The 14683-nt window shown below is 44.6% G+C and overlaps 1 protein-coding gene across 1 annotated transcript in view; it reads left to right on the top strand.

The window, feature by feature from the left end:
- The window catches only part of Gpc3 (glypican 3), a 474609-nt gene extending 472905 nt beyond the window's left edge, over nucleotides 1-1704 (top strand). Inside the window, exon 8 of the mRNA XM_004653981.2 lies at nucleotides 1153-1704. Coding sequence (XP_004654038.1) covers nucleotides 1153-1322 — 170 coding nt within the window. The 3' untranslated portion in view covers nucleotides 1323-1704. The remainder of the gene's footprint in view (nucleotides 1-1152) is intronic.
- Nucleotides 1705-14683: the final 12979 nt, after the last annotated feature.

Genomic DNA, 14683 nt, shown 5'->3' with positions numbered 1-14683 from the left:
TCATGAACATGAATCATAAATAGAAGCCCTTCGAGTAAGGAAAATCCCTTACCCACTAGCTTCCCCTTAATCATAATGCCTTGGTATTGGTTTAAATCCTATGCGTGATCAATGTGGCTTCTTGGGTGAGGGTTTGTTTTCATGGGATAGGGCAAAATCTATGAGTAAAAGAGGAGGAACTGTTTGGACAAAGTAAAAGAACTTTCAACAGCCAACCATCCTGTCTGTAATCCCATTTCAAGGCAATTTTCTAGGCAAGGAACTCTATATAGGGTACAGGACTCAAGAAAAGTACATCGACAGCGCACAGCACTCTTTCCTTCCCCCAGTAGACAAGGACACACATATGTTCACCTGCATAGCACGTTCTGACATCAGTGAGTTCTGATTCAAATGACCTTCAATTATAAGACATGGCCTTGTCTAGGAGATGTTTCAATGAGCCACATGGGGACTGAGGATATGGCTCAGCAGTTAAAGGCATCTGGCTTGTAAAGCCTTCAAACCTAAGTTCAATTCCCCAGCACCCAAATAAAGCCAGAAGCAAAGTGGTATCTGCTTCTGTGATCCCAACACACTTACAGCAAAGGAAGGCAGAGCCCAGAGAACCCTGTCTCAAAGAAAAGGGAAGAAAAGCAGATGCCTTGAGGTGGTTCTGACCTCCACAGAGGTGCCGTGGCACATGCACACCCATACGCATACATGCATGTGGACACATATGCAAATAAATAATTTTTGAGTCGTTTTGAGGTAAGGTCTCAGTCTAGCTCAGGCTGACCTGGAATTCACTATGTAGTCCCAGGCTGGTGTCGAACTCACAGTGACCTGCCTACCTCTGTCTCCCAAGTACTAGGATTAAAGGTGTGTGCCACCACACCCGGCCAAATAAATGAGTTTTTGAATAGTCACTATGTACCCTGTGGTGTGGGTGATGCCCAGACCTGACTTGCTCACTCCCCCCTTTTGATCTCTGGAAGGAACACCTCTGGCCATCTCCTCTCCCGTGTCCTCCTCAACATACCTTTCTTCTGCTCAAATCCCCAAGTGCCTCCTCCCTCAGCAAGAAAAGAATGAAGGTGCAGGAACCCTAAATAGTAGAGCGCTGATGTGGTGCAGAATCCTACATTTCAAATCCTTCTTCTCTTTTGGCAGAACTGGCCTATGACCTGGATGTGGATGATGGTCCTGGAGGCAAGCAACATGTGAATGTGAAGGAGAACGAGATCACGGTGTCTCACAGCCTGGGGAATGTGCATTCCCCACTGAAGATCCTGATCAGCATGGCCATCTATGTGGCCTGCTTTTTCATCCTGGTGCACTGACTTCCCAGCGCCCAGCACTTGTGCTGCCCAGCAGCACCCTGTGGTCCTCCTCCATAAAGGGAACCACCTTCTTATTTTTTTTTCTATTTTTTTTTACCTTATATACCTCCTCTAGCCATTAAGTAGAAAACTAACCGTGTGTTATGTTTTCGAAAATTAAATGGTATCTTTATAAGGAAGGTAGATTTTAGTCGTAGAGTAGATTGTCTTTTTGCAAAGACAAAAAAAAAAAAAAAAAAAAAAAAAAAAAAACCTTCAAGTTGTGCCAAATTATTTTCTTATGTTTGGCTGCTAGAACATGGTGACCATGTTTTTCTCCTCTCTTTCTCTCTCTGCATGGATTTCTTTGGAAAAAAAAAAATAAATGTTCAAATAAAAATTATTTTGGGTCTTTTTTTTTTTTTATAAATGGCCATATGCTTGTTCTCCCTTCGTGTAGTATATTTTCTTCCTCTCGCCTGGCTGTGTGCATGTGTGTGTCCACGTGCGTGTTCACACGTGTGTGCAGGTGCACATGCAGCTGCATGCATATGTGCATCCAAGTGGATGTCAGGGGCCAACGTTAGGTGTTGTTCCTTAAACAACATCCACGTTTTTATGAGGCAGCATCTCTCACTGGCCTGGAATTTGCCAGTTAGGCTAGACTAACTGAAGAACTCCTGGCAATCCTCCTGTCTCCACCTCGGCAGCACTGAGATTACAAGCGTGCACCACTACATCTAACCATTCTCATGTGGATCGAACTCAGGGCCTCATGCTTGCAACGTGTTGTCGAATTCTGTCCTCCAAGCACGGCATAGCCACTGCCCTCTTGAACTCTAAGCAGCTGTGATTATTACAGGTAGCGCACAATATTGAGCCTATTAATGGAGGAGGGAGGGCTGCACATCGTCGTGACTCTCCCCAAAGATTTATGGACACTTAACAGTTGCTAGAGGACATTAGAAAGCCCTTCCCCTTCCTCAGGATAAATAGACAGCTAATGGTTGATTGGGAGAAAAGACATTTTCTTCAGCCCATAAGTTGCTCGTTCTCCTATAAGAAATCCCAATTCAATGCATTGGTCTCATAGGCAAGACAATCCAAGTTCAGGTTTCTAAATGGAAAATGGGGATTAAGTACATTGGGATCAAGTGGCTTTGATTGGAGCTTGGGGCCAGAATTGGTACTAACTCAAAAGTTATGGGCAGAGAGGTGGTTACAAGGACCCCTTTTAGGGTCCTGACAGGATTATATTGAATAGAATGTCACACTACATTTGAATAGTCATTTTCTTGTTTCTGTCATTGGTGCCCTCTCTGAGGTGAGTAGACATTTGTTCATGTCTCCCTGGAAAACGTTCACACAACACAAGGCAAAGTACTTTACAGACTAAGCTATTTCCCAGACCCCTTGCTACTCAGTATAATCCTATCAGGACCCTAAAAGGGGTCCTTGCAACCACCTTTTCTCCCATAACTTTCAAGTAAGTACCAATTCTGGTCCCAAGCTCCAATCAAAGCCATTTGATCCCAACTCATACTTAATCCTCATTCTCCATTTAGAAACCTGAAGTTGGACTGTCTTGCCTGTGAGACCAAAGGTGTCTCAAAGTAGTTCCACAGGAGCTGGAGAGATGGCTTAGTGGTTAAGGTACTTGCCTGTGAAGCCTAAGGACCCAGGTTCAATTCCCCAGTACCCACATAAGCCAGATGTACAAGGTGGCATATGCATCTGGAATTCATTTGCAGTGGCTGCACAGTCTCTCCCCCCCCCCCCTCTCAAATAAATAAATTTTTTAAATAATTTTTAAGAAAGAACTCCACAGCAGTTTCTCCTTACAAATTTCACTTTGCTAATGGAAAACAGAAAATCTTCTGTAGGGATCATGCCTCAGTTACACAATTCATATTCTCCTTTTCCCCAGCCCAGAGAGGTAGTAGGCTCAAAGCAAAGAAAGAATTCTCCCAGCTTCTTTGCCCTGGATCAGTCTGGATCTCCATCCCCACTCTCTCCAGAGGCCGACACATGGCCAAGCCAGCAGTTGTTGTGGGTCAGGCTGCAAAACAATTGCCATCATCAAGCACATGGTTTACAAGAAGCAAACCTCACTCTTGGCCTCAGTGGGCTTCCTTACCATCCACTTATTTGACAGCTCCGTCTCATGCACCTACTGGCTTTCCAGTGCTTTACCAGATGCTGGAGAGAGGAGAATGAAAACATACTTGAGCTGGCTCTCATGGACGGAGCTGAAGGGCTGGCACAAATACTAATTCCAACCCTGGCATTCCATGAATCATGCACACATGATATTATGACTTAAGTCCATTTCCTTTTATAATGTCTTCTTTATTAAGAAAATAACCAGAATGTATTTACACAAGAACACAGCAAGCTATAGGAATTTTGCATAGTGAGAAGGACTTCAGTGATTTGTGAGAAACATTTTATGTGGTGAAACATTGTGCCCTTCATGCTAGCTCACCAACCTTCCCAACCATCCTGTTTTCTTTGTCTGTTAATCTTTAGGGAATCCATGTCAACGACCCTAGTTGTGACTAAGTTCACAGTCAAGCAACATGAGATGGAAAAGTTTTCAGAAACTATTCAGGTTTGGGCTATTACCTGTTGGAAGCATCTTAGCATACAGGTAATACTGTAGTGGTTTTTCCTCCTCCAAAGCCAAGCAGATAAAAGATTAAGCCTCTTCCTCTTCAACCTACACTGCTTTGCCTGAAGTTACTGCTCGGCGGGAAGTGTGGAAAACAACACTGTCCTACCATTCTGGGTGTCACAAAAGGTGCACAGGGGGACAGTCCTTAAAATAGCTCTAGCGTTTGGAATACTCATTTAGCGAGAAATATCTTGTTACCCTGCACTGTACATACAGAATCACAAGTCCTAACGACACCTAATGGCATTGGCCTTTGACAGACTGTTGTCAAGAAGTCCCAGGAATAACCATTTTGGCCATTGTATCATGTATACAGTCTCACCACATGTCCCTTCTCAGGTAAGGTCAGTAGAGATGCCGTTAGTTCTTTCTATGAGAATTCCCACTCCATAAATCTGAGAAAGTGGGGATGAGGTGCCCTGAAGGGGTGTGAGTGAAGGCAAAGGAAGAGATGGGAATCATTGATTCTAGAAAGTCAGGATCTCTGGTTTCAGTTCAATAGGTAGTCACCGTGTGGGAAACAGAAGATATAATTTGTCACAACTTACTGATTTCCGCCCACCACTTCTGCTGTCACCAACACACTTCCTCTTGCAATGCAATAGTCACTTTTGTCCTTTGTGGAAATGTCCACAAACACACAGTGGAAATGTTCGGCTTAGCTTCTCTAAACAATTGGTTTTGCTGAATTGCATTTCCTAATATAACTTGTATGAGTTGTGGTGGTTGGTATGACTCAAAAGGCAAGAAGTTGTCTTTGTTTTAAAACCATCCTTATTTCTAAATATGAATGAGGTTTCTAAGAACCTTTGGCCTTGTGTTATGAAACTGTTGCAGTCCGGTTCGCATTGCTGGTAGGAATCACCCAACCAAGAGCAGCTTCTGGGAAAAAGAGACTTATTTTGGCTTACAGGCTCGAGGGGAAGCTCCACGATGGCAGGGGAAAACGATGGCATGAACAGAGGGTGGACATCACCCCCTGGCCAACATAAGATAGACCACAGCAACAGGAGGATGTGCCAAACACTGGCATGGGGACACTGGCTATAAAGCCCATAAGCCCGCCCCCAAAAATACACTCCCTCCAGGAGGCATTAATTCCCAAATCTCCATCAGCTGGGAACCTAGCATTCAGAACACCTAAGTTTATGGGGGACACCTGAATCAAACTACCACATTCCGCCCCTGGCCCCCATAAACTGATATCCATACATGATGTAAAATACAATGCTTTCAGTCTGACTTTAAAAGTCCCCATAGTTTTTAATCAATCACAATGATGTTCATACATTCCCATAGACCAAGGTCTTTTAACTGAGCCATAATACCAAAACAACCTCAAAAAACCCATAATGACACAGAATAAATATTCATACTGCAATAGATGGCATTGGGCATAGTAAAGAAACATTCAACCAATACAAGATTTAAAACAACCAGGGCAAACATCAAACTCTGTAGCTTCAAGTCCAACAACTCTAGCCAGTGACAAATCTTCAAGTCTGATAATTCTAACCAGCAACAAGTCTCTGGCATTCCAATTCCGCCCCTCCAGCTAGGCTACTCACAGTCCTGGGAAACTTCATCGGGGCGGCAGCACCTCGGCAGCCATCTCATGGTCCCGGCATCTCCACTGGGTCTCCACTGCAGCCCACGGTTCATCCTCATGCCCCTATGGGGTCTCTGTGCAGGCAACCAGCAAACCCGCTTCACCCTGCCCATGGCCATTTCCAAAACTCAAGACCGTGTTGCAAATTCAATGACCCTCTTTCCAGCATTTCTTATACTCCATGATACCAGGTAGGGTGCCAATTTGTTAATCCAGGGGGGAATAAAGCAGACTTTGAAGAACAGGACACTCCTTGAGCACTCAGGCCCCTTTTAAAGAGTCTACATTCTTCTTGTTGCCCCAGCGCAGGTCAGCTAGCCCAGTCTCAAAGGTTGTAATCTCTCAGTTGCAGCTGAACGGGCAGCAGTTCACCCAAAGATTTTCCTTTCTGTGCCATATTCCTCTGCTCACACTAGTTCATTTCTACGCAAAGCAACCCTGCACAACTTCTCAGGACATGGGCACAAGAGCAAGCTTCTCACACAAACTGCTAGCCCAGTCCAAGCACAGCTCTTTCTCACCCTCATAAGCCAAACCTCACAGTCCATAGTTCTTACTGCATTCAGGTCTTGCAGCTCAGATCAGAACAGTCCATCAAGCTGTACTTACAGCACTGCAAAGCATCTCTTAGACCAAGGTTTCAACTCCTCCCACATTCCTCTTGAAAATCAGCTCCAAAAGGCCGAAGCCACACAGTCAGGTGTCTAGCAGCAACCCCACTCCTGGTACCACTTTACTGTTGCAGTCCGGTTCGCATTGCTGGTAGAAATCACCCAATCAAGAGCAGCTTCTGGGAAAAAGAGATTTATTTTGGCTTACAGGCTCGAGGGGAAACTCCACGATGGCAGGGAAAAATGATGGCATGAGCAGAGGGTGGATATCACCCCCTGGCCAACATAAGATAGACCACAGCAACAGGAGGGTGTGCCAAACACTGGCATGGGGACACTGGCTAAAATACCCATAAGCCCGCCCCCAACAATACGCTCCCTCCAGGAGGCGTTAATTCCCAAATCCATCAGCTGGGAACCTAGCATTCAGAACACCTAAGTTTATGGGGGACACCTGAATCAAACCATCACAGAAACCTAAACATCGAAACATTATACTCCTTGAACTTAGAGTCTGATTCACTAGCAACACCAGACCAGAAGACTTTAAAGTCTAATTGCTACCTACTAAATGCCCCTGTCATTTCATAGAAAGGTTTTTACTTAATTTGGTAAAAATAATTGATAGCTCTGAGACCCAACCTTTGGTTCTGTAAGCATGACAGGTGATTTTTTTAAATTTTTTTTGTTTTATTTTTATTCATTTATTTGAAAGCGACAGAGAGAAGGAGGGAGAGAGAGAGAAAAAGAGAGAGAATGGGCGTGCCAGGGCTTCCAGCCACTGCAAAGGAACTCCAGATGTGTGTGCCCCCTTGTGCATCTGGATAACGTGGCACCTGGGGAATCGAGCCTCAAACCGGGATCCTTACGCTTCACAGGCAAGCACTTAACCACTAAGCCATCTCTCCAGCTCATGACAGGTGATTTTTAAGGTCCATTTCCCTACTCTTAGAGGTGAGCAAACAGAAATGTTTGTTTTCAAATCCCCTTTTACTCAGTTCTCTCTAGACACCAGCTTTCCTATTGTCAAGTGGAGAATTCGGACCAAGGGTTTTCCTGTGTTTTTTTGTTTTTATTTATTTATTTTTGGTTTCTCGAGGTAGGGTCTCACGCTAGCCCAGGCTGACCTGAAATTCACTATGTAGTCTCAGGCTGACCTGTTACTTGAGTGCTAGGATTAAACACATAAGCCAACATGCCAAGGTAGTTTTTTAAAAAATATATTTTTTATTTATTGACTTACTTGAGATTGAGAAAGAGGCAAATAGAGAATTAGCACATCGGGGCCTCTAGCCACTGCAAGTGAATTCCAGACACATGTGCCACCTTGTGCATCTGGCTTTCCATGGGTATTGGGGAATTGAACCTAGGTCCTTAGCTTTTGCAGGCAAGCGCCTTACGCGCAAACCCATCTCTCCAGCCTGAACAAAGTTTGGGACTGCCTTCATGACTCAGATTTTGTGCCAGTATGGGTTCCAAAAGATGTAAATGCGTCCCTTCTGCCCAGGGCTGGTAGCATGAATGCGCCATTCCCCTAACGCCTTTGAGAACTCTTCCAGATCAAGATCAAATCTGACATGGTTTAGTTCCCATCAAGTTATCCAAGGTAGCTAGTGTTTGGCAGGAAAGACCCGTCCAGGCCCAGCGATGAAAGCCTGGAGACAGTGTTCGTGGTCTGCTGCTTTCAGCTTCATAGAGAGCATTCTAGAGTAAGCCCAAGAGACTTACAAACACGGAAGCCCCATTATCTATTGGCATCTACTGTCCCCTCATAGTCTACCCCTTTTGCTTTTGCTCAGGCTTTTCTTTGTGAAGCTGGGGAAGGAAACTAGGGCCATGTACATGCTAGACAAGGGCTGTACCACTGAGCTAATGCTCCAGTATTCCTCATTTTTTAAAATTTTTTTAAAATATTTTTTGTTCATTATTTATTTATTTATTTGAGAGCCACAGACACAGAGAGAAAGACAGATAGAGGGAGAGAGAGAGAATGGGCACGCCAGGGCTTCCAGCCTCTGCAAACGAACTCCAGACGCGTGCGCCCCCTTGTGCATCTGGCTAATGTGGGACCTGGGGAACCGAGCCTCGAACCGGGGTCCTTAGGCTTCACAGGCAAGCGCTTAACCGCTAAGCCATCTCTCCAGACCCCTCATTTTTTTTTTAATTTTTATTTTGGCACTACTCTCATGTCAAATCTACTTTCACAGCTAGTTGATAGCTTTTTGTCCCTGAAGTGTTTGTCCCACCCTTTTAAGTTTTCTACAATTGAACTGTCTTGTTTTGTTATTAGAAAGGCCCCAGCAGTTGCGAAGTTGCCCCATCATTTTGGAAGTTTCCAGGCCTCTTTCTTGTAGGATACCCAGGTAAAGTTCCACTGGCTCTTGAATAAAGTGACTCCATAGGATGCAGACACCGAATCCATAGGCTGCAAGGGCTCAACTGCTCTTTACAATCTTTGCTTGGTTACTTTCTAAAGCAAAGCTTTCACTAGCTCACAAGGAGGATTGTTTGGTTGCTGGATACCTAAGTTTTTCATAAGTTAATTTTATTCAAAGGAAAAAATATTACAAAAGAAACAGATCATGGGCTGGAGGGATGGGTTAGCAGTTAAGGCATTTGCCTGCAAAGCCAAAGGAACCAGGTCCCATTCCCCAGGACCTCAGATGCACAAAGGGTCATATGCATGTGGAGTTTGTTTTCAGTATCTGGAGGTCCTGGTGCGCCCATTTTCTCTCTCTCCCCCCCTTTTTCTGTCAAATAAATAAAAATAATTTTATAAAAGATCTGGGCTGGAGGGATGGCTTAGCAGTTAAGGCTTTTGCCTACTAAACCAAAGGACCCAGGTTCAATTCCCCAGGACCCACGTTAACCAGATGCACAAGGGGGTGCACGTGTCTGGAGCTCGTTTGCAGTGACTGGAGGTCCTGGTGCGCCCATTCTCTCTCCCTCTCTCTCTCTCTCTCTCTCTCTCTCTGTCAAATAAATAACTAAAATAAGATATTTTCAAAAAGATCTATCATAATGTAAAGTTAACAATAGCATATGCTCCATAACTCCCCATTGTTATAATGTGGATGCTAAATGTCCCTGGGTGTTAGATTGATTCCCGTGGTGGAGCTCTTGGGAGGTGGAGGGATGTTTGTGAGGTAGAGCCTTTAGAGGAAGCCCTTAAGAAGTTGGGGATATAGCCTTGAAGGAGACTTTGGGATCTCAGCCCCCTCTCATTCTCTTTTCTCATGGTGTCCATGAGACATGCGGTTTTGATTCACCACACACTCCTACCAAGATATGCTGCCTCACCAAAGGGCCACAACAATATGGCCAATAGATGATAGGCTGGAACCTCCAAAGCTGTGAGCCAAAATAGACCACTTCATTTATCCACTTTATTTCTTTTTCTAAGTTAATTAGCTTTGATGTTTTGCTATAGCAATGGAAAGCTGACTAAACACCCATAGATCTATCAAATATTAATTTCTTTATGCGGTGCTGGTCATGAAATTTGGGGCCTTGCATATGCAAACAAGTTTTCTGCCACAGAACAAATTCCTCAGTCCCTACTATTATTTTGTTTGTTTGTTTGAGGTAGGGTTTCACTCTAGTCCAGGCTGACCTAGAATTCACTCTGTAGTCTCAGAGTGGCCTCAAACTCAGGGTGATCCTCCTACCTCAGCCTCCTAAGTACTGGAATGTCCTACTATTAAACTTGGATTTTTCTTTTCTTTTTTTTTAAAGATTTTTTTGTTAATATTTATTTATTTGAGAGCAACAGTCAGAGAGAGAAAGAGGGAGACAGAGAGAGAGAGAGAGAATGGGCTCACCAGGGTCTCCAGCCACTACAAATGAACCCCAGATGCATACATCACCTTGTGCATCTGGCTAACGTGGGTCCTGAGGAATCGAGCCTTGAACCGGGGTCCTTAGGATTCACAGGCAAGCACTTAACCACTAAGCCATCTCTCCAGCCCTAAACTTGGATTTTTCCAATCACCTCTCTCTGTACATGTATTTTCACAGCCATGAGACTATATCACTGTATAATTCTATAACATGAACCAGCCTGTATTAGGTGGAGTCTAAATATGTCTTCCTATTATTTCTTCCCATTGAGCTGGTTGGTCCATAAAGAGCAACAAGAATTTAAGGATGATAGGAGATGACTGTGCAACTGTCCTTCAGTGATTATTTTTGTTGTTGTTTTTGTATTGTTTTCTGAGGTAGGGTCTCCCTCTAGCTCAGGCTGATCTGGAATTCACTTGGGGTGGCCTCGAACTCTCAGTGATCCTCCTACCTCTGCCTCCCAAGTGCTGGGATTTAAGGTGGGTGCCTCCACGTCTGGCTTCAATGATGAGTTTTAAGTCAGTGTACCTCTCCTGGGCTATTTGCTTTTGTAAATACACCTTATCATGTTCATAAGCTCCTGCTCCCTGCCCCACACTTCGGTGGCTCAGTCATCCTATTGTGCTACATGGGCCATAGCTGAGACTGTAATGCGGGTGCATGAGCAGAGGAGAAGAAGGGCCACTGTCTTCCCAGCGAGGCTTCAGCCCTCCACCAGTGCGGCCGGCCAGTGCAGATGCTTGCTGAGCAGGCGCAGCACACTTACAGGGGTCCTTGTCTGCAGGCAGCCGAATTCCTGAGATGGTTTAACAAAATTACCTGCAAAGCTATGCCTCTCCCATCCCATACTTGCACAAGTTAGCTTTTAAAAAATTCTAATGTGGGGCTGGAGAGATGGTTTAGCGGTTAAGCGCTTGCCTGTGAAGCCTAAGGACCCCGGTTCGAGGCTCGGTTCCCCAGGTCCCACGTTAGCCAGATGCACAGGGGGGCGCACGCGTCTGGAGTTCGTTTGCAGAGGCTGCAAGCCCTGGCGCGCCCATTCTCTCTCTCTCCCTCTATCTGTCTTTCTCTCTGTGTCTGTCGCTCTCAAATAAATAAATAAATAAAATTTAAAAAAAAAAATTCTAATGTGGGCTGGAGCGATGGCTTAGAGGTTAAGACACTTGCCTGCAAAGCCTAAGGACCCAGGTTCTTATTCCCCAGGACCCACATAAGCCAGATGCACAAGGTAGTGCATGCATCTGGAGTTTGCAGTAGCTAGAGGCCCTACCACACCCACTTCTCTCTCTCTCTCTCTCTCTCCCCCTCCCTCTCTCTGTCTATCTTAAATAAATAAAAATGAATAAATAACATACATTTTTTTTAAAATTCATGAAGGGCTGGAGATATTGCTTAGTGGTTAAGGCACTTGCCTACAAACCCAAAGGACCCAGGTGGTTCATACATCTGCAGTTCATTTCAGTGGCTAGAGGCCCTGTCACACTCATTCTCTCTCTCTCTATCTCAAGAAAAAATTCTTTTAAATTAATGAAAAATTTTATACATGTACATAATGTATTTTAATCATTATCTCCCATTACCTTCTTTTGTTCCCTGTCCTCCACCCATCTCCCTTCCACTGAACTCTTTCTTCTTTCCAACTAAACAATTGTTTTTAAATTTCAGAGATATTTTTTAATTTGCTCATCAATGTGTTGTGCCAGACACTATTCCCCCCATGTGTGGGGGGGCGGGGGGGTGTACATGTGTGTACGTGGTGAACGTTTTTTTTTCTTACCAAGGCCTCAGCATGTTTCAAAGTCCTCTTGTGGAACTGCTGGTGAGCCAGTTTATGTACCATACACGAAAAGCTGCCTCATTTCTGCGAGCTCGCACCTTGTTTGGAAGCAGCAGTAATACGCCTCAGCTTGATCACACACCTCATTCTCGAGCTCTGCTGCCAAGGCTCCTTCATGCATTTCCAAACATCAAATCTGACTTCAAGAAGCAACCCCCTCCCTTCCAAGATTCAAAGAATGCACTGTGGCCTATGGAAGGCTTCTTTTGGTTTTTCAAAGTACAGTTCCAGAAAATTCTAGGACCACTTGAAAGGATATTGTACTTGTTTGGATATAGAGAGCCTGCTAGGTTTTCCAGAAGGCTAACAAACTAAGTTCACTGCTTTTTATTCACTTTTATATATTTTGCAATTAACAGATTAACTGAAGGATTTCACTTAAAAGTAGAGCAAAGGGCCTCATGCAGTTGGTGCTTAATAAGAGTTGAATGAGGCTACAGGTGGTATTCTAGTTATTGCGCAGCCCACTGTCCTTTTGCAGCATAGTTATGAAACTCTTCTTCCTAATTTGATCTAATGGGAGAACTCATAAGTCACCCATCGATCCCTTCCCCACTACCATTGGGATGGACATCCAGTCCACTACACTTAATAATATGCACAATCATGTGTCCATCAAATGAAGACAATGTTGACGGCTCCAGTATTCATTCTACAAGTCAGCATGTGCACGTGTGTGTGTTTTAAGTTGTGTGGGGGTGGGTGCATGTGTACATGGAGGTTAGAGGTCAGTGTTGGGTATCTTCCTCAGTTATTCTCTTCCTTAGTTTTTGAGACAGGCCTCTCACAGAACCTGAAGCTTACTTATTCAGCTAGACAGACTGGCGAACAAGTCCCAAGGATGCTCCTGTCTCTGGCTCCCCAGTGCTGGGATTCCACGCATGTGCTATTGCACTCAGCTTTTTACGTGGGTGCTCGGAATCCAAGCTCAAGCCTTTGTGCTAGCATGGCAAGTACTTCACCAGTTGAGCCATATCCACAACCCCTCTATAAGTATTTTTTTTAATTAATTAATTAATTTATTTATTTATTTGAGAGCGACAGACACAGAGAGAAAGACAGATAGAGGGAGAGAGAGAGAATGGGCGCACCAGGGCCTCCAGCCACTGCAAACGAACTCCAGACGCGTGCGCCCCCTTGTGCATCTGGCTAACGTGGGACCTGGGGAACCGAGCCTCGAACCGGGGTCCTTAGGCTTCACAGGCAAGCGCCCAACCGCTAAGCCATCTCTCCAGCCCTATAAGTATTTTTGAGCAACACTTCATGCTCTACCCTGTGCCATACACAGAGTAGACACACAGTACTTGAAAGATCCAGTCCCCGCCTTTCTTGGATTTCATGAGATTCACAGAAATAATATACTGTGGCAAAATATAAACGATCCATGCTAGAACTGTGTGAGCAGAATGGGGCACATATTACGGTCAGTGGGCCAAGGATATGAGCCCCAAAGATAGTGTCAAAGAAAAGACAGAAATGGTACAGATTATAAAGAAGGTAGAGAGGATATGAAGAAAGTAGAAAAAATGTCCAGGTTACAAAGGAGGAAGAGCAGGTTAGACAGAAGAGTATGGCAAGGGTCTACGGGGGAATTCTTTGCGTTGCTCAGGCACTGGAAGACCTTGGGTGCATCCCTGAGATAGGGAGAAGTACAATATGGGGGGAGCACATCACGGTATATTATACAGGAGTTTGAAGTGAACTATATGTTCATCCAGAAGGTGAGAAGGATGTTAAAAACATAGTATGGCTTGGGCTACAAGGTCACTGAGAAATCCTGCTGGAGCTGAGCTGATAACCTCCTCCATGTAGACCAGCTGACAGAAAGCTGGAAAAAGCCACACTGCATGCAGTTCAATGGGAGAGAGAGAAATCACCAGTGAAGACACTCAACAGTGGACACTGCAAGCCTTATATGTGGCCAGCCAGGCCAAATGAGCCAACGGGTGCAATAGTGGCACGTCTATCATGGTGTAAACCAACTGCCCTCTAATTCAACTGGAGGCCCGCTCCATGGGAGGGAATCCATCCCTGATACTGAAAACCTAAAACAGAGGTAGTCATGAGCCCTAGGGGTGTAATGTCTGCTGCTGTCTGGCTAAATGTGTATACTATGCTCACCAAAATGCCCAGTAAGCACTTCTCTTAATGTTCATACCCATTTATTAATGCTACTCTTACTTTTGGTTAGAGAATCTTCTTTTTTCAGATGGCAGTGGCCCTGGGATGACTCAGAAGGGGTCATGGTTCTGAGAAGTGTCAGAGGAGTGCTCAGCACTGCAACATCTCAATCACACCTTCCAAGGCTCAGGGTCCATTGCAGAAGAGTTGGCAGAAAGAATGTAAGAGCCAAAGGAAGGGCAGGACTCCTTACAACGTGCTCCCCCCAGACACAAAATGGCCTGGATATCCATGACCTCACAGTGCCTGACACTACCTACACACGACCATCATAATAGGAGGAAAAGATCATGACATCACAATAAAAGAGAGACTGATTGAGAGGGGGAGGGGATATGATGGAGAATGGAGTTTCAAAGGGGAAAGTGGGGGAAAGGAAGGAATTACCATGGGATATTGTCTACAATTATGGAAGTTGTCTATATATATATATATATGGTCTATATATATATAAAATATACGTAGTATGGCCAGGAATTATAACTCATACCTGAAGTTAAGATAGAAGGTTCATGTTTAGGAAGCCTGAATGAGCTACATACATAGTAAGACTCTATTTACCAAACAAACAAGCAGCAGGATGCCTGGGATCTGACTACAGCCTCATCCTGCTTCAGCATCTGTGGTAGG

The sequence above is a fragment of the Jaculus jaculus genome, chromosome X (genome assembly GCF_020740685.1).
Source record: "Jaculus jaculus isolate mJacJac1 chromosome X, mJacJac1.mat.Y.cur, whole genome shotgun sequence".
Lineage (NCBI taxonomy): Eukaryota > Metazoa > Chordata > Mammalia > Rodentia > Dipodidae > Jaculus > Jaculus jaculus.
Note: the sequence above shows the minus strand (reverse complement) of the source record. Positions and strands in the feature narration are given on the sequence as shown.